Consider the following 22298-nt stretch of genomic DNA (forward strand, 5'->3'; position numbering starts at 1 on the left):
ATGGTTCTCCATCCCCTTATTTTCAATCTGTAGGTGTCTTTAGGTCTAAAATGGGTCTCTTGTAAACAACCTATAGATGGATCTTGTTTTCTTATCCATTCTGTTACCCTATGTCTTTTGATTGGAGCATTGAGTCCATTGACGTTTAGTGTGAGTACTGAAAGATATGAATTTATTGCCATTATGATGCTTGTAGAGTTGGAGTTTCTGGTGGTGTTCCCTGGTCCTTTCTAATCTTTTGTTGCTTTTGGTGTGTGTGTGTGTATATATATAATTTTTTTTTCCATCTTTTCTTCCCTCAGAGAGTCTCCCTTAAAATTTCTTGCAGGGCTGGTTTAGTGGTCACAAACTCCTTTAATTTTTGTTTGTCTGGGAAACTTTTTATCTCTCCTTCTATTTTGAATTACAGCCTTGCTGGATAAAGAATTCTTAGCTGCATATTTTTCTGATTCAGCACATTGAATATATCCTGCCACTCCTTTCTGGCCTGCCAAGTTTCTGTGGATAGGTCTGCTGCAAACCTGATCTGTCTTCCCTTGTAGGTTAGGGGCTTTTTTTTTCCCTTGCTGCTTTCATGATTGTTTTCTTCCCTGAGTATTTTGTGAATTTGACTATGATATGCCTTGTTTTTGGTTGGTTTTTGTTGAATCTAATGGGAGTCCTCTGTGCTTCCTGGATTTTGATGTCTGTGTCTTTCCCCAGGTTAGGAAACTTTTCTGCTCTGATTTGCTCACATAACCCTTCTACCCCTATTTCTCTCTTTTCCTCCTCTGGAACCCCGTATGATTCTGAAGTTGTTCCTTTTTAATGAGTCGCTGATTTCTCTAATTCTTAAATCGTGCTCTTTTGCCTTAATCTCCCTCTTTTTTTCTGCTTCGTTATTCTCTATAAGTTAGTCCTCTATATCGCTGATTCTCTGTTCTACCTCGTCCATCCTTGCCGCCACTGCATCCATCCGTGATTGCAGCTCAGTTATAGCATTTTTAATTTCATTCTGGCTATTTTTTACTTCTTTTATCTCTGCAGAAAGGGATTCTAATCTATTTTCGACTCCAGCTAGTATTCTTATTATCATGATTCTAAATTCTTGTTCAGACATCTTGCTTGTATCTGTGTTGATTACGTCCCTGACTGTTGTTTGTTCCTCCTGTCTCTTTTGAGGTGAATTCCTTCATTTAGTCATTTTGAGGGGAGAAAATGAATTAATGAGGTAGAAAAATTGAAATTAAAAAAATTAAAATTAAAAAAATATTAAGATTAAAACTTACACACACAAACAAATTGAATAGATGATGCTAGATCCTAGGTGTGTTTTGGTTGGGTGTTGAAAGTGGTTTGACAGATTAGAGAAATGAAAAAAAAAAAAAAAGGAAATCATTTGAGAATTTCAAAAAATGAATACACTAAAGTAGACTAAAATGAGATGATGTGGGTAAAATAGAATTGGATAAAATATACACAAAAGTAGAGAAGATAGTAGAAAAAAATTAAAGAAAAATATTTTTAAAAAAATTAAAAAGAAATATGAATTTTTTCATTTTCTGTATTTAAGAAAAAAGTAAAGAAACAAAAAAGAGAAAACAGATAAAAAAAGAAAACAAATCGTTTGAAAATTTGAAAAAATGAATACACTAGTAGACTGAAATAAAATGATGGGAGTAAGATAGAATTTGAAAAAATTTACATGAAAGCAAAAATATACTAATAAAAATTAAATAAAAATATTTTTAAGAGAAATTGAAAGTAAAAATGAAGTTTTTCTCTTTCTACATTCAAGAAAAAAAAAAGAAAAAGAAAAAAAAAGGAAATTGAAAATTTGAAAAGGTGAGTACACTGAAGTAGACTAAAATAAAATGATGGAAGTAAAGTAGAATTTGAAAAAATTTACACAAAAGTAAAAAATATAAAATAAAAATTAAAGACCTATTTTTAATAAAAATTGAAAATAAAATGAGTTTTTTCTCTTTCTGTATTGAAGAAAAAGAATTGTAAAACAGAAAAAGGAAAAAGAGAAAAAAAAAAGAATTGAATACATGAACCTGCTAACAGATTGAAGTAGGACTGAAATTGCTTCGTTTTCCCCTAGAGGTCAGTCCATGTACCTCTTTATAGTCCATAAATTAAGCCAGTGGTGAGGTTTGTGTCCTTGAAGAGAGAAGTTGGCCCAGTTGGGCGGGGCTCAATGTAACAACTCCACTCTCCACTAGATGGCGCTGCTAGCTTACTGCGGTAGATTGTTGCAGTGCTCGTAGGTGCATGTGCACATGCGCGGGAGTGGTGAAAATGTCGCTACCCAGCTACCCAGTCTGTTCTCCCAGATCAGCAGTTGCGCACAGGTCCTCCTGAAGGTCCTCTTCAGCTCTCATCCACTCCCTACTTTTCCACTCTCAGTGACCAGGCCCCAGGCAGTACCTCTCTCCCAAGTTTTGTCTCAGTGCGGCTGTTTCCCTGGCCCCTTACTCCAAAAGACTGCGGCTTTGACCCTTTCCGCCCCTCTGTGGGAGGGTCTTGCTGAGCAATGGCTGAATGAGCAATGGCCTAATGTCATCAGCACCCTGGAACGTTCACTGGACCCTGCTGTTGCCGGTGCCCCGAGACTGCGGCCAGGTGCCAGCCTGCCCCCAAAAAAAGGTTGCGAGACAGCGTAGCATCAGCGTTTCAGGGATTATGGAAAATCGCAACACACATCTGGCAACAGGCTTCACCCTCAACGGCCTTGCCCCAGCACCAGCGAATGTGGCTGCCATCAGGTGTCTGCTAGGACCAGGTGGCTTTAACAGTCTCTATCAAATGTCCTTCCAGCAGTGGAACCACTTTTCTCCGTGTGGCCCAAGAACCTCCTGAACCCCACTCTGCTCCTGGGGATTTGCCCTTCCCACCAGAGCATCGCCAGGTATCGAGCTGCGTAGTTGCAGACTTTGCGCTCCCCTTGTTTACAGTCTCAATGGAATTTAAACCCTCTCCTTTCTCCTTTCACCCTTTTTAGTTTAGTCCCTGCGGCTGTTTCCAATTTTCCACTTTCTCTCCAGCTACTTTTGGGGAGGGGTGCTTTTCCCATATGCTCCCCCCTCCCCAGTCTCCATCCTCTCCTCGTCTGCAAAAGGGGTTCCTTACCTTTCACGGCTTCTTGCTCCCCAAGTTCAGCTCTTTGTGTCGTGTACCTGCTGAATTCTGTGGTTCAGGTTGTGCAGATTGTTGTGTTAATCTTCCAATCAGTTTTCTAGGTGTGTAGGATGGTTGGTCTGGCTGTATTTCATGGGCGCAGGACACACAAAAAGCTTCCATGCTGTTCCGCCATCTTGGCTCCTCCCTTGTCCTTTCTTTTATTGATGTGATGAAACACATTTATTGTTTTGCAGATATTGAACCAGCCCTGCATCCCAGGTATAAATCCTACTTTGTCGTGGTGAATAATTTTTTAATATATTGTTGGATCTGGTTGTCTAATATCTTGTTGAGGATTTTTGCATCCATGTTCATCAGGGAAATTGGTCTATAGTTCTCCTTTTTAGTGGGGTCTCTGTCTGGTTTTGGAATCACGGTAATGCTGGCTTCATAGAAACAGTTTGGAAGTTTTCCTTCCGTTTATATTTTTTGGAACTGCTTTTAAGAGAATAGGTGTTAACTCTTCCTTAAATGTTTGGTAGAATTCCCCTGCAAAGCCATCTGGCCCCGGACTTTTGTTTTTGTGGGAGATTTTTGATTACTAATTTGATTTCCTTACTGGTTACTGATCTGTTCAAATTTTCTATTCTTCCTGTTTCAGTTTTGGTAGTGTATATGTTTCTAGGAATTTGTCCATTTCTTCCAGATTGCCCATTTTATTGGCATATAATTGCTCATTATAGTCTCTTATTATTGTTTTTATTTCTGTTGTGTTGGTTGTGATCTCTCCTCTTTCATTCTTGATTTTATACACCAATGAAGCAACAGAAAGAAAAATCAAGGAATTTATCCCATTTACAATTACACCAAAACCCATAAAATACCTAGGAATAAATCTAACCAAAGAGGTGAAAAATCTATACACTGAGAACTATAGAAAGCTTATGAAAGAAATTGAAGAAGACACCAAAAAATGGAAAAAGATTCCATGCTCCTGGTTAGGAAGAACAAATATTGTTAAAATGTCGATAATACTCAAAGCAATCTACATATTCGATGCAACCTCTATCAAAATAACACCAGCATTCTTCACAGAGCTAGAACAAATAATCCTAAAATTTGTATGGAACCAGAAAAGACCCTGAATAGCCAAAGCAATCTTGAAAAAGAAAACCAAAGCAGGAGGCATCACAATCCCGGACTTCAACTTTATTACAAAGCTGTAATCATCAAGACAGTATGGTACTGGCACAAGAACAGACACTCAGATCAATGGAATAGAATAGAGAACCCGAAATGGACCACAAACATATAGCCAACTAATCTTTGACAAAGCAGGACAGAATATCCAATAGAATAAAGACCGTCTCTTCAGCAAGTGGTGCTGGGAAAACTGGACAGTGACATACAGAAAAATGAGTCAGGACCACTTTCTTACACTATACACAAAAATATACTCAACATGGATGAAAGACCTCCATGTAAGACAGGAAGCCATCAAAATCCTTGAGGAGAAAGCAGGCAAAAACCTCTTTGATCTTGGCCGTAGCAACTTCTTACTCAACATGTCTCCGGAGGCAAGTGAAACAAAAGCAAAAATGAACTACTGGGACCTCATCAAAATAAAAAGCTCTGCACAATGAAGGAAACCATCAGCAAAACTAAAAGGCAACTGACAAAATGGGAGAATATTTGCAAACGATATATCAGATAAAGGGTTAGTATCCAAAATCTATAAAGAACTTACCAAACTCAACACCCAAAAAACAAATAATCCAGTGAAGAAATGGGCAAAAGACATGAATAGACACTTCTCCAAAGAAGACATCCAGATGGCCAACTGACACATGAAAAAATGCTCAACATCACTCATTATCAGGGAAATATGACTTCACTCATGAGGACTTGAAGACACAGAACAGATGAACATAAGGAAAGGGAAGCAAAAATAATATAAAAACAGGGAGGGGGACAAAACATAAGAGACTCTTAAATCTGGAGCACAAACTGAGGGTTGCTGGAGGGGTTGTGGGATGGGGGATTGGGTAAGTGGGTAGGGGGCATTAGGGAAGCTACTCCTGAAATTATTGTTGCACTAATTGCTAATTTGGATGTAAATTAAAAAAATAAAATAAAATAAATATGTATATATGTATGTATATATATGTGTATATATAATCATATAATCCATTGTTTAGTATTTTGCTTTTTAAAATTAACCAGAGATGGCTTCAAATTACTGCGAACATGTAAAGAGATACATCATTTTTACTTGCTATAGGATATTCCAGGATATGGATGGACCATTATTTATTTAACCACTCTGTGCTTTCCTATTGCTGTGTAACAAATTACCCAAAACAAGAGTAATCATTTATTATCTCTCATGATTTCTGTTCAGGAGTTTGGAAAAAGCTTGGTTGGCCATTTCTGTCTTGGAGTCTCTCATGCAGTTACAGTCCTATGTCAGGTAGGCTGACTGAGCCTGGAGAATCCACTTCTAAGGTGTTTCACTCATGGCCAGCAGGGTGGTGCTAACTGGTGGCTGGGGGCCTAGGTTTCTCTCCACATGGATCTCTTTGTGGGGTTCTTGAGTGTCGTCATGTCATGGTAGGTGATTTCTCCCAGAAGGAGTGATACAAAAGATCCAGGAAGAAGCTACAATGCCTTTTATGATTTATCTGCAAAGTCACACATTGTCACGTGTAACATACTCTGTTGGTTACACAAAACCAACCGTAAGCCATTGTAGGAGGAGGTTATTTAAGAGTGTCTTCAGGGTCTTCTTGGGGGCTGGATACCACCGCCACTCTTCTATTGGTAGTCATTTAACTTATTTTCAGTTATGAATATTATTATATATATGTGTAATCCTTGTGTCCTTTTCTTTAGTATTTCTCTATAGTTCAGAAGTGAAGTTGTTTTGTTAAAGAATAGTTACATTTAAAATTTTGATAGGTATTGCCACATTACTCTTCAGAAAGGTTATACCTATATAATTTCCATATCAGTCCATGAGAGTACATTTCCCTTATTCTCATCAATAATTCGTGTTCTTAATTATTTTAATCTCTGCCAATGTGATAGATGCTTTATATATATGCATATACATATATGTGTATTTATATATATATACATATATATGTTTTATATGTATATATGCACATATATGTATTTATATGTATATATACATATATGTATATATTTATTAGTGAGATTGAACAATTTCCTGTGTTTGTTGGCCCATTGCATTTGTGTGTGTGTGTGTGTGTGTGTGTGTGTGTGTTTAGTCTGTACAGGTGTATGTCCATTTTTTAAATTTGTGTTGGTTTTTTTCCTTAAGATTACTTTTTTTAAAAATATTTATTTTTGAGCAAGAGAGAGAGATTGCGAGCAGGGGAGGGGAATGGAGAGGGAGACAGAATTCCAAGCAGGCTCTGCTCTGTCAGCACAGAGCCCAACACGGGGCTCAATCCCACAAACTGTGAGACCATGGCCTGAGCTGAAATCAAGAGTCAGACGCTTAACTGACTGAGCCACCCAGGCACCCCAGAAATTCTATTTTTAATTCTATTATTGTTACCTTTTATAATTCCCTTTAGGTCATATGTGTATATGTTTATTTACGTGTAGGATGTAAAGGAAATTGCATTACGATGAGATTAGTGGCGAATTTTCTCCTGCCATATTTCATTTCATTTAATTCATGTCTTATTTATATAATATAGGATTTCAGATAAAAAAATTACTACCTGATTATTATCTTTACATTATGTAAAACACATTATGTATTTAAAAGCACAATTTTTGGAATCACACTGCCTGTTTCATTCACCGCTTTGCCACTTACCAGCTGTGTGACCTCATCAAAACTAGTTAACACTTTCTGTGACTCAGTTGTTTTATTTGTGAAATCAGAATAATAATAATATCTGCCACATTGCTAGCATTAAATAAATTAATATACTTAATGTACTTAGGGTATTACCTGGCACATAATATGTGCTAGGTAAGAAGTTGCTGCTGTTATTATCATGAGCATTCTTTTTGAGGAATTATTATTGACATTTACGTTTTATTTTATGAGCATTTGATTTATTCTTTTTGACTTTTTTTGTCTGTTTCTTCCTCACTACTAGCATTTTTATTATGACTTCTTGAAGTCTTATGTTTAAATCCTATCTCTTTGTATTTCTCTGAGTAGTTTTTTTTCAGGTGTGATCTGTCTTATTTGCCACTGTTTTGTTTTGTTTTTTCAGTCCCTAGAACATTGCTTGCCATGTAATATTTGCTCAGTAACATTCGATGAGCGTGGAGCCCTGGCATATCTGTTAAGCTCTGGTGAGAGGGTGCACTAGAGGGAGACTGCATGGCAGGAAGAGGAAAAAGAGACTTGCTCCCTTTTGTGTCCTGTTTGTTTTCCATCATCCTAGTAGTGTTTCTTCACAGCAGCATTTCCTCCCCATAGCTATACCTGATTCCAGTTTGCAGTTTTTCTGACACTCACAGCACCAGCCCAATGAACCCCATGTCAGAAATGTCAGCACCACAAGGCAGTCAGCTCCCACTCCTCAAGAGTTCCCTACGCCAGCCCCATAGGGCTCTTCCTCCAGGGGCACAAACACCAGCCAAACAGCTCCCTCCTCAGGGATCTGAGTTTCAAATCCACAGGACTCCTTTTCTGAACTTCCCCGTTTTGATAATCTCAGTCTCTTTTCTTTTCTTCCCCCAACCTTAGAATTTAACTTCTTGTACTTGTTCCCTCCATGATACCTTCGTTCTCTTGGCCTCTTCACTTCTCTAGTTAACAACTTGATTCCTACTTAGTGAATTCTCTCTTAAAATAACTTGTATGCCCCCTGACTCCAGGCTGAATCAGGGGGCATACAAGTTATTTTCTATTTTATGAAGTTATATTACCTTTCTGAGGGTAAATTCCATCAGTAACTACTCCCTATGTCAGGGGTCAGCAAACTAATCCAGGGCCAACTCTGGCCAGTGGCTTGTTTTTGTAAATAAAGTTCTGTTGGAACATAGGCACACTCATTCACTTTCATAATACCTGTAACTGTTTTCACTCTGCAAAGATAGACTGACCAGTCATGATATGGCCACACTTAAAATGTTTACTTTTGGGTCCTTTACAGAAAAAATTTGCCAGCCCCTACCCTACATGTACAGCTAATGGTATTTTTGGTGTGTAATAGGCCAATAAAAAAATGTTAAGTGAGTGAATATATAGAGAAAAGAGCCAAAAAGGGAGATGGTAGGAAGAAAGAACAAGGAGAAATATAGAAAAAATTTGTATAGTAATGGTGATGAAATTTTCATTTATTGAGGTAAACCAGAAATGGAGAAAAAAGAAAGCTAAATTGGCAAAATTTTACCTTTCATTGATTTTCTGATTAAAATATAAAAATATTATAATTTTTGCTTAAAGTATATTCATCTGTTAACCAAACATTTATAAAAACATAAGAATTATATATACTGTATATTGTTACGGGTTTTTAAAAAGTTTTTATTTAAATGCCAATTAGTTAATGTACTTGAGTTTTTTGAATCTATGAAGTAATCTAAGGTATGACAATATCAGAATAAGAACTTTCTAGAGATGACTCTGAGAATTCTAAACTGCCCACAGTAGAGCTGCAGTAGACACATGAATTGAAATTTATGACTTCTGGGCAATATAGTTGATTATGAAACCATTTGAAAGATGTTAACATCTGTATGTACTTTGTAATGTAGTTTTAGTAATAGATATCAGTAAGCCTTATGATATGTTCTGAAGCAATGTTAATAGTATTTATTGAATAATTTATTACATTTATAATGCTGTGCATATCATGCCAAAAAGCATTTATGCTATAAAATCTTAATATAACTTTCAGCACACCGAAGCATTTAAGATATGCTAAGAAAATAACATTGAATCTATCAGAAATAATGGTTAAATTTGTCAAAAACATTCTTATTAGTAAGGAGTTGAATTTAGAATCTTAGTTTTACATTTTGTGCATTGTTGAGGTTCATTATAGTACATTTACCTTGAGAATGGATTCTTCCTACCAGATATGCTTTCTCCCTTCTCTATACTCCCACAAATATCTGTTATAATAGTTTCCTTTACCTACTATAACAAATCATCGCACATGTAGTAGTTTAAAGCAACACAAATTAGTTATTTTACAGTTCTAGAGGACGTAAGTCCAAAATGGGTCTTACAGATTAAAATCAGGGTGTCAGCAAGAGGCCTACTTTCCTAGGGATTTCTAGGGAGAACCATTCCTTGCCTTTTCCAGCTTCTAGAGGCTACCTAACTTTCCTTGGCTTATGGTCCCATCACTCTAACCTTTGCTTCTACCATCACATCTCCTTCTCTGGGTGTACTGTCTTCCTCTTACAAGGAATCTTGTGATTACATTAGGCCCACCCAGGAAATCCAGGATAATTTTGTCATCTCAGAATCTTTAACTTCATCACATCTACAAAGCCCTGTTTTCCATGTAAGTTAAAATAACCCCAGGTTTTGAAGAAGGACATGGATATCTTTGGGAGCCCATTGTTCTGCCTCCATATCTTTCTTCTTTTATTTAGAATTATTAAATGTCAGACCTGGAAGGGACACTGGAGATGATAACTTGTCCAATCCTTTTATTTTATACTTGAAGAAACTGGGGCACCTGGGTGACTCAGTCAGTTGAGCGTCTAGCTTTGGGTCAGGTCATAATCTCGCATTTGTGGGTTTGAGCCCTGTGTCAGGCTCTGTGCTAACAGCGTGGAGCCTGGAGCCTGCTTCAAAAATAAATAAACATTAAAAATATATATACTTGAAGAAACTGATTGAAGTCAGAGAGGTTGTTTGTCTGCCTCAGAGCTTTTTTTTTTTTTTTTTTTTTAATTTATTTTTTTGAGAGAGGGAGAGACAGAGCACAAGCAGGGGAGAAGGGCAGGGAGAGAGAGAGAAACAGAGAGAGAGAGAGAGAGAGGGAATCCCAAGCAGGCTCCACACTGAGCAGGGAGCCCGACATGGAGCTCAGTCCTATGACCTTGAGATCATTATCTGAGCTGAACTCAAGAATTGGACATTCAGCCAACTTAGCCACCCAGGCGCCTCTGGCTCTGAGCTTTTTTTTAAGGTTAGGAACAAGGCCTTATTCATGTTATACTTTACTTAGAAAAATACCTTGAACATTTTAACTACTCAGTAACTATTTTGTTACCTGAATGAATAAAAGGTTAGTGATGGAAATCAGATATATCTGGTCTCTGATTCTTTCATTTTAAGTTAGTGCTAATGGAAGTTTATAAAAAACAAAACAAAACACTGACTGCAAATACCACAAGGAGTAGAGATTTATTCATTCTTATGTTCTATGGTTAAAAAGAGGAAATTATTCAGTCTTAAAAATAGCTACTTTTTAAAGATTCCTGTTCTCTTTCTCTTGTCCCATCTTTACTTTTTTCTACCCACCCTTCTCCTCCATAAAAAAAAAAAAAATGAATGAAAGAAGGAAGGAGGGAAAGAGGGAAGGAAGGAAAGGGCTGGAGGGAGGAAGGGAGAGGAAGAAGAGAAAAATGAGAACGAATGAAAGAAAGAAGGGAAGAAGGGAAAAAGGGAAGGAAAGAAGATAAAGTGGTGTGTTTACTTAATTGTTTTGCTAGAGTCACTCATGGAATCCACATTTAGATTCTCTGACACCTCTATTTGGCTGCGTTGATAAGATAAGCCTGTATTCTCTGTGATATATATAGTTTATATGTGTTCAATAATTAAAATAATTTAGAAATCAGTATTTATGTTTTAAAAACTATTTCATAACTTTAGCAAAAATTTTAGAAATTTAGGTTTATCTTTTGACTTAGGATTTTCTTTCCCTTGTTAAGGAAGGATAGTTTGGACTCTTGATTAAAATAAAATTAAGAATTAAAAACAAACTTGCCTGGCATTTCTTATTAAGAATTAAAAATTTTTATCTAGCATTTTATATTAAAAATCTAGATTTTAGGTTTAGAATATCATCCAGGCTACATAAATCACTTACTATTTTTCAAGGAAAAAAGCTTTGTCTGATGGCTTTTTAAGGATTGATTTTCTTTTGTTATTCTTGTAATTTATGTAGAATCTGAATGTGTTTGTGTATATTAGGTATGGTCCTTGAAATAAAATATACTTGAAGCATAATGTTAGATTCTTTTCCTACTTATATCAACATGGTCTTCCATTGGCTGTATATGTTTATACATGTCTAATTCTAAACTTGTATGTTATACAGATTTCTATAAACCCTAAGACTGCATATGTCTGTTTTTATTTTGTCTACTAAGATGGTACATGTAGAGTGCTTATTAGCAAGTGTAAAAATGGACTATGGTGTAAAAGTGCCAAATAACTAGTAATGGTTGTTATACTGTCATTCTCTCAGTGAGCAAAATGTTAATTATAAGTCAACTTTAGAATGTGTTCATTGTAATAAATTATGTTCATCGGGTGAAAACATAATCCCACTTTTGTTTTCTTGGCAGCAACTTGAATTGGTGGAACCAAGTGGCTGGATTCACGTTCCCTTAACTGATAATCATAAGAAGCCCACTCGCACATTCATGATACAGATTGCTGTTCTAGCCAATCACCAAAATGGAAGAGACACCCACATGAGACAAATTAAAATATACACACCAGTGGAAGAGAGCTCCATTGGTAAATTTCCTAGATGTACAACTATTGATTTCATGATGTATCGTTCAATAAGGTGACCTTAACACAGAACAAAAGTCATTAAACGTACCTTTGTTTTATCTTGTCAGTAAATATTATATCTGGAATCTTTATTGAAAAAACATCAGTTATTTTGCAATTTTGTATGCATTGGAGAGTATTTTATTGTAACTTTAACAAATAAATTTTGGGTCATACTATTTTTATTTTCTTTAACATATAATAAAGCTCACATATTTTACATTATTAAAAAAGTATTTGAAGCCCCTCATTAAATTTTTCATTATATCAAAAGAAAAACAATTGAACTGAGTATTTTAAGAGATACACCATTTTTAATAACCAAGTTATTATTTCGTATAGTGGTCATGTGTTAGAGTAATGATTTATTGCATGTTTGGGAACAGTACTATGTTCTATCAATTAATAGGCCAAAATTATTCTTTTTTTTCCCCTCTCTCTAGAGGAAGCTTATTCTTTTAATACTGGGCCTTTAAAAAAAATAGTGTCAAAATAGGCTTAGCATTAGATATCTGATGAGAACCATTCTGATTTGGGGAATATAGTTAATTGTGTCATAATTACTTCCATGAAATACTTTTAATCCCAGGGTTCTCTATATCCCGATATTGTGTCAGAGATTGCCAGTGTCATCTGCTATTTATTCTAATGCTAGTGCTGCTTATAGTAGACGTTTTTTTTTAAATTCGTGTCTGACACAGAAGCATTCTCTGAGGGATGATAATACGTCTCATAAAAATTTTTAAAATGTATAAAATTGTTCTTTGTATATGAAAATATTTTAAAGGAGCTTAAACATGTTTTCTTTCCATGGTTTAAAATGAGTAGATTTGATTCTGTATGGTTTTTCTTTTTTTCCCCCTATATCTACTACTTTTTAGGAGGATGGTTATTTAGCCACAGAACTTACCCAAATTGGCTCTTATGTTTAGGAAAGATTCCTGGGTGGTTCTTGTATTGCTTGGTAGACTGAAGTCTTGAATAGTAAAGTTTTAGATCTTTTTTTTTTTTTTTTACTTGAAGTATACTTAACATATAGTGTTCTATTTGTTTCAGGGTGTATAACAGTGATTTGACAATTCTATACATTATGCAATGCTCACCACAATAAGTATAGTTACCATCTGTCACTATACAAAGTTGTTGCAGTATTATTGATTATATTTTCTATGCTGTACCTTTCCATCTCCATGACTTATTTATTTTAGAACTGAAAGTCTGTACCTCTTAATCCCCTTCACCTATTTTACTCATCCTCCTTATCCCCTCCCCCATAGCAACCACCAATTCTCTATATCTAAGAGTTTGTTTTATTTTTTAGACTACACATATAAGTGAAATCAGATGGTATTTGCCTTTCTCTGTTTGACTTCCTTCACTTAGCATTATAGCCTCTAAGTCCCTCCATGTTGTAAATGGCAAGATCTCATTCTTTTTTGTGGCTGAGTAATATTCCATTGTGTATGTATTTATATAGTACATCTTCTTTACCTATTCATCTACTGATGGACACTTGGGTTGCTCCCATATCTTGGCTATTGTAAATAATGCAGCAATAAACATAGAGGTGCATATATCTTTTTGAATTAGTGTTTTTGTTTTCTTTGGGTAAATACCCAACAGTGGAGTTGCTGAATCATATGATATTTTTATTTTGAATTTTTTGAGGATCCTCCATATTGTTTTCTACAGTGGTTGCATCAATTTACATTCCTACCAACAATCTATAAGGTTCTCTTTTGTCCACATCCTCACCAACACTTGTTATTTCTTGTCTTTTTGATAATAGCCATTCTGATAATAGTGTGAAGTGATAAGTCATTGTGATTTTGACTAACATTTCCCAGATGATTAGTGACCATCTTTTCATGTATCTCTTTTGCCTATTTTTTAATCAGATTTTTTTTTTTTTTCTGTTGAATTGTGGAAGTTCTTTATATAGTCTGGGTATTAACCCCTTATTGGATGTATCATTTGCAAATACCTTCTATTCAGTAGATTGCCTTTTTGTTTTATTGATGGTTTCTTTTTCTATGCAAAAGCTTTTTATTTTGTTGTACTCCCAATATTTTATTTTTGCTTTTGTTTCCCTTGCCTGAGGAAACAAATCCATAAATATGTTGCTAAGGCCTATGTCCCACAGATTACTGCCTGTGTTTTCTTTTAAGAGTTTTATGGTTTCAGGTCTCATGTTTAGGTCTTTAATCCATTAAATAGTAAAGTTTAAAAAATAATTATGTGTATGCTTTATTCTGGCAAGGAGTACTAATTTGCATGGCTACTATAAAAAAAAAAAGGTGTCACTTTTTCACTCAGGAGAATATCTGATGTTCTTTCAGTGAGTTCCACAAAGAGTTTTATTGTCATTTTCATTTTGTTTCTTTGAAGTAAGAAGCATGGTAGGTGATCTATAGGGTCACCAAAAAATCTATAACCACGACTCATTTGGGATCAGCAAATTAATCTGAATATAGTTGGGGGATGCTGGAAATGGAAGAAGAGAGGAAAACACATGGATAGGAATTAAAAGAAAAGGAGGGAATCAAAGAAATAATAACAATATTTACTAGGTACTGTATTGAATCTTGTGCTTTAGTCTGATAAGGAAAACATGTAAACAACAGGGTCTTAGTATAAGAGATAGAGACATTTAATAAAAAATACGGGAGGGCTTATTAATAATAATGTTATTACTTGCTAAATGCTTATTAAAATTTTGCTTAAAAGAAAAAGGAAGAAGACTAATTATCATTTACATGATCCCCTCTGTTATCTCTTACTACTAATAGTTTGCTATAAGGCTCCTAAAATCAGGAGGGATTAAGAAGAATGTTGAGAAAATCCGTATGTTTTCTATTTCTACTCTTATTCTCTTTTTTATATGCCAGCTGGGTGACCACCTTTCTTAGGCATGGGGAAACTTGGTAGCTGAGGATAATGGAAATAATACTTCCCTTTTTATATGGGTTATTTAAAATACAGACAGACCATGTATTATATTGACAAAGCATAATTATCTAAAGTAGTTGCATTTCTTTTTTAAAAATGCATATTATATACTTGACAAAGAATTTGTATTTAGAATATATAAAGAATTTTTACAACTCAACAGTAAGAACACAAACAATCCAATAAATTAAGCAAAAAATTTGAATAGTCACTTTATTTACCAAGGAGGACATAGGATTGACCAATGAGCATGTGAAAAGATACTCAGCTTCACTCAGCATCAGTGAAATGCAAAGTAAAGGCACGATGAGATATCATTTCACAGCTGCTAGAAAGGCTACAATTAAAAAGATGATTGCAAGGGTTGACAAAGATGTGGAGGAACCAAACCTCACACTGATGGTGAAGATGAAATTAATGTATAACCACTTTGGAAAACTGTAGTGATTTTTTTAACAAGTTAAACATACACCTATTGTGTGACCCAGTTATTTCCTCCCTGATATTTACCCAACAGAAAAGAAAGCATATATCTATACAAGGAATATTCATAGCTTAATTTTCATACCTGAAAACTGGAAACAACCCAAATGTTGGTCAGTAGCAGAATATATGAACAAATAGTGGTATATCCATATAATAGAACACTGCTCAGTAATACAAATGAACAATACATGCAACAACATGGATAAATTTTGGTCATAATTATGCAAAGAGAAAGAAGCCATACAAAAGAGAGTACATGCTGTTTGATGCCTTTTTTTTTTTTTTTTTTTTTAATTCTAGAAAATAACAAATCAATAAACAGATCCCTGGTTGTGTGGGATGGGGAGAGGGGAGAAGTAAGGAGGGATGAACTGTTTGGGGGAAATGATACAGATGTTCATTAGTCTGTGACTGATTTCACAGGTATATACATATACCAACATTTATCAAATTATATACTTCAAATATGTGCAGTTTATTGCATGTCAATTATACCTCAATAAAGCTGATTCTAAAATAGCTTACTCTACCTGTTTCACATAGTAATCATTCAAAGATGCTAGGTTTGAAGTAGTTCTATGTCTTACTGTGTAGGATTTGAGAATAAAAAACTAAGATTGAAGAACTATTTTAAGTTAATAAAACAGTGACAGCAAATGAATTCACTGATTCATTCATAATCAGTGTATGTTTTTGAGTGTTGGACAAACTGTGCAGTTAATAAGATTTAAATTTTTAATAAACACACTCTACCCCCAACATGGGGCTTGAACTCAATGACCCTGAGATCAGAAATTGCATGCTCTGTTGACTGAACCAGCCAGGTGCCCCTAAGATTTAAATTTTTAAATTTCACATGTGATCTGTGGTCGTGCCTGGGTGGCTCAGTCGGTTAAGCATTTGACTCTTGATCTCAGCTCAGATCATGATGTCAATGGTTTGTGAGTTCAAGCCCTGCACTGGGCTGTGCACTGATAGTGTGGAGCCTGCTTGGGATTCTCTGTTTCCTCCTCCCTCTGTTTCTCTCTCTCTCTTTCTCTCTAAAACAAACAAACAAACAAACATCTTAAAGAATTCACATGTAATCCAAATGTAATGTAACTTCAAAATCAGTTTATTAACTGGGGAAATGTTGTCATAAGAAACTTTTCTCTGTATCAAACTATGGAATTTTAAAATACAGCAGTTCATTGAACACTAATAAATATACAACTCAAAAAAGACTAATAGATATTGGTTGTTGACTTAGATGTGATAAGGAAACCAAGATAAATCTGATACAGACCTTGCTTTCCAGTTGCTTATAGTCTATTAGGGGCGAAATAATAGGCCTCTAATTAGCAAAATCAGAAATTAAAGTGATAAGATCTCTAATTGATGGAGAGTAGTGTAAAGGAGAGGAAAGTTGACTTTCCATTCAGAAAGAGGTGAAGGAAAGAAGACATTTGTTAGAGAAGTGGGATTTTAAAAGAAAGACTGTAATATCATCTAGTTATTTACTTCTCAAGTCTGTTCTTGTATCCAGACTGTCATTGTTTTTATGAGTAACGATTAATTTGAAACAGATGATTTGTGTATTCAGAATCAAGTGATGTTTTGTACATTTCCTCTTGTTTGAAAGTTTCCAGCAATTAAAATACTGACAATCTTGGAAAGTAATTTTAGTTACCATGCCTTCTGTTCTTTTAGCCATTATGACTACTAATTTAGTACATTACTTAATATAATACACTAGATTAAACAGCACAGTATAAATTTTTATGAATATAAAATTTCTAGTGTTTTAGAAAATCGTTATTGCTCTAAAATTCTCCATAAAATGTTGGCTTATCGTATTTTTAATTAAATTGTTGGTTAGTAGTTTGTTTTGTCAATTACCTTTTAAAACTGATAAAACTTATAAAATATGTTACACTAAAGCATTAGAGAAAATACTTTAGTTGTAATTATATGTGGACACACTTATGTTGTGCATCTTTTAAAAATTTTTTTAATGTTTATTTTTTTGAGAGAGAGAGACAGTGCCTGAGCAGGGGAGGCACAGAGAGGAAGACACAGAATCCAAAGCAGGCTTCCAGGGTCTGGGCTGTCAGCACAGAGCCCAATGTGGGGCTTGAACCCACAAACCGTGAGATCATGACCTGAGCCAAAGTTGGATGCTTAACCAACTGAGTCACCCAGGCACCCCAGTTGTGCATCTTTTAAACCAAGATTATCTTCTTTTGCCCACATTGTTGTGCTTTCCTCACTTCTACTGTGACTCCTTAGGTGAAAATACCCTCTCTTTATTCTGTGGCTAATTCCGTTCCCACTGTTCGTCTTCTCTTGTCCTTTCTGGTGAATAGAACCAATTTACTACTTTGTGCATGTAGACAAGATTATAATTAGACCAATTTAGAAGTGTTTTACTTACAAAACATTTTTCTGTGTGAATTTATTAGGGAGTGGTTTTTCACCTCTTGTATTGTTGAAGCTCTAGCATTTACCATCTCAATTGTTTTAGTTACTGTGTTTGTGGCTATAAGCTTTCCACTGATGCAGTTCAGTGATCATCATAAGATATTCTTCTACTTTGCATTTGCTTTTCCGAAGTTAAGAGTAAATTATGATTCTCCCCCTGTGGTCCTAGAAATAATTTCCCAAACTGTTTTTATTGACTTTATTCTCAGACTACTTCTCCTCTTTACCCTGGCATTCATCTATAGCTGGAGATCCAGATTTTAACAGATCATTTCCTGTTATTACTACAGCAGTATCAAAATACTGATCACTTACCAAGAAGCAAAGTATCCAAAACACTGAAGCAGAGAGTTCAGCCAGCTGTTTGTTTTTCAACTGTTAAAATTTGTAAGAATCACATGTTAAATGGATATGGCAACAAAATGAAACAGAGGGTAGCCTCGGTAAAAGAATGGTAACAAGCTACCTATCTAGCTCTTAAGTTATAACACACTCAGGTGTTTACTGAAGACAAAGAAGGAATTTCACTATTTTAAAACAGTGCTTATATTTTTAGGTAGCATTCAGTAATTATTAGGAGATGCAAGTAACCTGGTCTTCAGAAATTTTATTTTTTTCTAAGTCATTAGGGCTGTTTAGAATAAAATTCATCATTTTTTTCTTCAAATTTTCAATGTTAAACTGCCATTCGGGTGTAATTTTAATTCCTCTCCTTCATCTTCCCATACTCAGTAACTCCAAGTCCTGCAGATTCTTTCTCCACATTATCACTTTTTAGTTTCACTCCATTTACATCATTCTAGGCCCATTGCAGGAAGCTCCCAGCTGGGCCATTGGTCTTTTAGTTTATGCTAAGATAAAATTATCCAAACAATTTTCCATCATATGGCTTTCTGTAAAATCTATACTAATTCCACATTACCTATATAAATTTACCTATATAAATAAACCCAAAGTCCTCTGGCATCCCTTCAAGGTCATACATCTTCCCTGCCTCTTTTATAACCTTCTTTTCATTATTCTTAGACTTTTTGCTCTAGCCCAGCAAATATGCTTATCTGTTTTATGCATACAACTCCCTTATTCTCATTTTTACTATTTTATATGTCACATCTAATGGCCTTGAATGCTGTCACTGCTCTTCCAATTGATACCACTTTCCTAAGCAAACTGGCTCAAAACTCACTCCCTTGAATGCCTTTACTTAATCTGATTTTAATTCTGTGTATTTTGATCATTCTTTTATTCTAAATCCTCTTACCATTTATGTATTCTGCCAGTACTATATTAACATATGAATGTTATATTGTGTATATGGCTAACTCTCAAAGAATCAGGCAAGGAATGCAGTGATTTGCATTATTACAGTTGTCAACATATAGTAGGCATGAAGTTATAAATATACATTGTTTTCGTAAAATCTTGCATCAACATATTTTTACCTCTTATATCTCATTTTCACAAAATCACTGTGTCAGGATTACATTGAATAACAGAAATCCCTGCCACAGTGACTTAAATAAGTTTTTGTATTTCTTGTATATTAAAAAGTCTGGAGATCTATGTTTGCTTTACTGGTCCAGCAGCTTAATAACAGCGGCTTTCTGAGAATTTTTAGGTCATCCTCATGGCCAAAAGATAGTTGCTATAGTTCTAGCTATCACACTGGCACTTGAGAGAGGAGGGAGAAGAGTAGCACTGGCTGTATCAGTCCTCCTTTATCCCCAGAAATCTCCAGTGGGCTTCCTATGTTTTGTTGGTCAGAACTGGGTCACATGGCTGTCTCTACCTGAAAGAGAACAAGCTTGTCTGAGAAGGCAGGGAGTGGGATTGTCATTGTTGCCTTAGGCAAACTACTATTTCTGGGGCAAAACACATCATCTCCCTGAAAAACACAAAAATACAAATAGCATTCTCTACACAAGGAAGAAGGGAGAATAGATATGAGGTAGACAGTAAATGATACCTGTCACACATAATCTTTCGAAGCCTCGACACCCTCATCGGCAAACTAAATAATAGCAGTACGCATCAGAGGATTAAGAGATAATAAATGTAAGCACTTAGCACAATGTGTGGCAAATAGCAGCATTCAACAAAAAGTGGTTGGTTTGATTATTGTTTGTCTTCAGTTCATATGGTTTCATCTGAGAAACCTATGGGGAAGAAATGGCTGTTTTTCCCTCTTCCCTCCTAAGTTCTGCTGGACTTGGGAAGACACCTACTGGTTCTGCAACACTACCTGTGTGGTAACCCTAAAACCCCTTTTTAGCATCCACATTTTATCATTTACCATATACTAACACCTTGCTATGGTAGCAATTATATAGAATTTTCCCACACGTATCAGTGGGACCTTCTAAATTCTGTTACAAGCGGAGGCTAAGACAACCCTTCTAGGTATATCAACTACATTGTCCTTTTGAGCCCATGCAAGATATCAAAACTCTTATTTCTGGCATTTTTCAGCCTTACCAAAAAAGAAAAGATACTTGAAAAAACCTTCCAGTGTTGCAAGCTGGGATAGATGAACAATGCTGTAAGTTCTTTAAGACACACATTCATTCCCAGAAGCAGGAAATGAGTATCATGCTAGAAGAGAAGTCCCAGCATGCTTACCATGTGTGACTAGTTCTAAGCCAGTCTTCTAGACCCATTGTTACTCCTGATCTAGGTCTGAATCCCTTAGTTGCCCATAGCTAATTCTTGTTGCTGCCCTGGCTTGCCTCTTTAGAATATTATGATAAGCACTATTTTGCTAGCTCCAAACTTGTCTCTTTTCAGTGTTGTTCTCTCAGGCCACTTTGGGTAAGCTTTCTCTATTTTGATCAACTGAATAGAAGTTCCTGTTCTAGACTATCTCTAATAACCCAATTGGTCAAGTTAGTAACATGGTGCCAATGAAGAAAGGTGAGTAGTTTGGCTTATGATGTATACTAAGGCTGGAAAGCATGCATTTCATAAAGATTTACTTAGACCGGAATAATCCACAGTGTCATTTTTTAATTATTACGGATACTTGATTGCTCATTCCTATCAAATAAAAACAAAAGATACTTACAATGTTGTGATCAATTGTATTAGTTATAGTTACCAGGAGAAAAATATTACATCTTTTTTCAAGCAATCAAGATGTACTATTGAATACAGTGTAGAATACAAATAAGAAAACATGTTGCTTATTCAGAAAGAATTTACGGTCTAGCTGACGATGACTGGGGACACACAGAGACATTCATACCTACTCAGTGTAAAGTAGTATTGAGTGAAACATAATAAATGTTATTTTAACAAGGGCAAATATCACCAATGCCTAGTGTAGTTAGTAAGGGGTCTTATGGAAGAGATAGATACTCGTGTATGCAGGGTTATCTGAAGAGGCCCCCTTCCTAGGTTCTGTACAAGTAGAGAAACACATTAGTGAAGATGAAAGCCAAAATAATTACCTTTTTTCCTGAAAGGCAGATGGATATATTTTCAAGTTGTAGCTAATTTGGATTTCTAATAATGAATCCCTAAGATTCATGTCATTGCTGGTTGCACATTGAAGGGGCAGGAAGCTCCCTCGAAGACAGAGGATGGAACAGAGCCATGTATTCTCAATATATATTTACAAATCAGATGTTTACCTCCTCAGGGATGGTGTGACAGGGTGGAGAGAGGCTCAGAGTAAAGACATTGAGCTTCCTTCCAGTTAGGAATCCTTGGGGGTAGAAAGAAGTGTTCCTAAATTTACATGCTAGTTCTAAAGCAATATGCAAATTTAAGTAGAGGTGAAATGGGAGGGCACTTTAGGCATGGAAAACTACACATTTGTGGAGTGAGGAGGTTATATTTACATGTGGTGCCGTGGGGTGCTAACCTGAGTAAGCTGTAACATCTTTAAGCTATTGGATGGAAAATAGATAGGGTAGGGTGCAGTAAAAAGTTAATCTTACCCTGTTATAACTATAGTTTTATATCCATACCCTTACATAATTCTTATATTTAATGCTCTATTAAAACTTTGGAGGAAAATAGAGGCATTATAGGTAGCCTAACACCTACTACCATTTTACATTGTAAAGGAGACTGTGGAATAGACACTCTACTTTTTGAAACAATTTCATGTAAATTAAAATATTTAATATTTTTCATATATAATTATCAAATTATAATCATTGGACCATGGAAGAGGTTATCAGAAGTTTGCCTGGGGTAAAAAGTTGGGTGAAAATCTGCATTTTTCCAAAGGATGTTCCTTAGATGCTTGTGGAATCCTAGAAATGTCTGCCCAATTTGGATCCGTTGTTCCAGGCTCCCTCCTTCCATTCCAGAGATTTAGATAAATGGAATTCTTAGAAAAATACACTTGTAAGCAAGACCATCAGAAATCATACACAGCTCCAAATAAGGCTCTCAAGTGGCTATTACAAAAATATTTGAGTTCTTGGACTGTGGCATGTTGTGTGTTTAAAGACAATCATCATTAGCAGGAACACAACTTGATTCCTTTGGGTCCAATTTGTGCTTGTCTTATGTCTAATTACTTTTGGATTCAAAATAAGAAAGCCCT

At 35.4% G+C, this 22298-nt stretch overlaps 1 protein-coding gene across 2 annotated transcripts in view; it reads left to right on the forward strand.

Moving 5' to 3' along the window:
* Positions 1–11920, forward strand: part of ANAPC10 (anaphase promoting complex subunit 10) — a 102803-nt gene extending 90883 nt beyond the window's left edge. The window contains exons 5-6 of one of the 2 annotated variants that reach the window (XM_015541921.2): positions 5507–5575; positions 11635–11920. In XM_015541921.2, coding sequence (XP_015397407.1) covers positions 5507–5575; positions 11635–11865 — 300 coding nt within the window. In that variant the 3' untranslated portion in view covers positions 11866–11920. The remainder of the gene's footprint in view (positions 1–5506; positions 5576–11634) is intronic. The other variant, XM_007091772.3, reaches the window with a different exon arrangement.
* Positions 11921–22298: the final 10378 nt, after the last annotated feature.

This window comes from Panthera tigris, chromosome B1 (genome assembly GCF_018350195.1).
Source record: "Panthera tigris isolate Pti1 chromosome B1, P.tigris_Pti1_mat1.1, whole genome shotgun sequence".
NCBI lineage: Eukaryota > Metazoa > Chordata > Mammalia > Carnivora > Felidae > Panthera > Panthera tigris.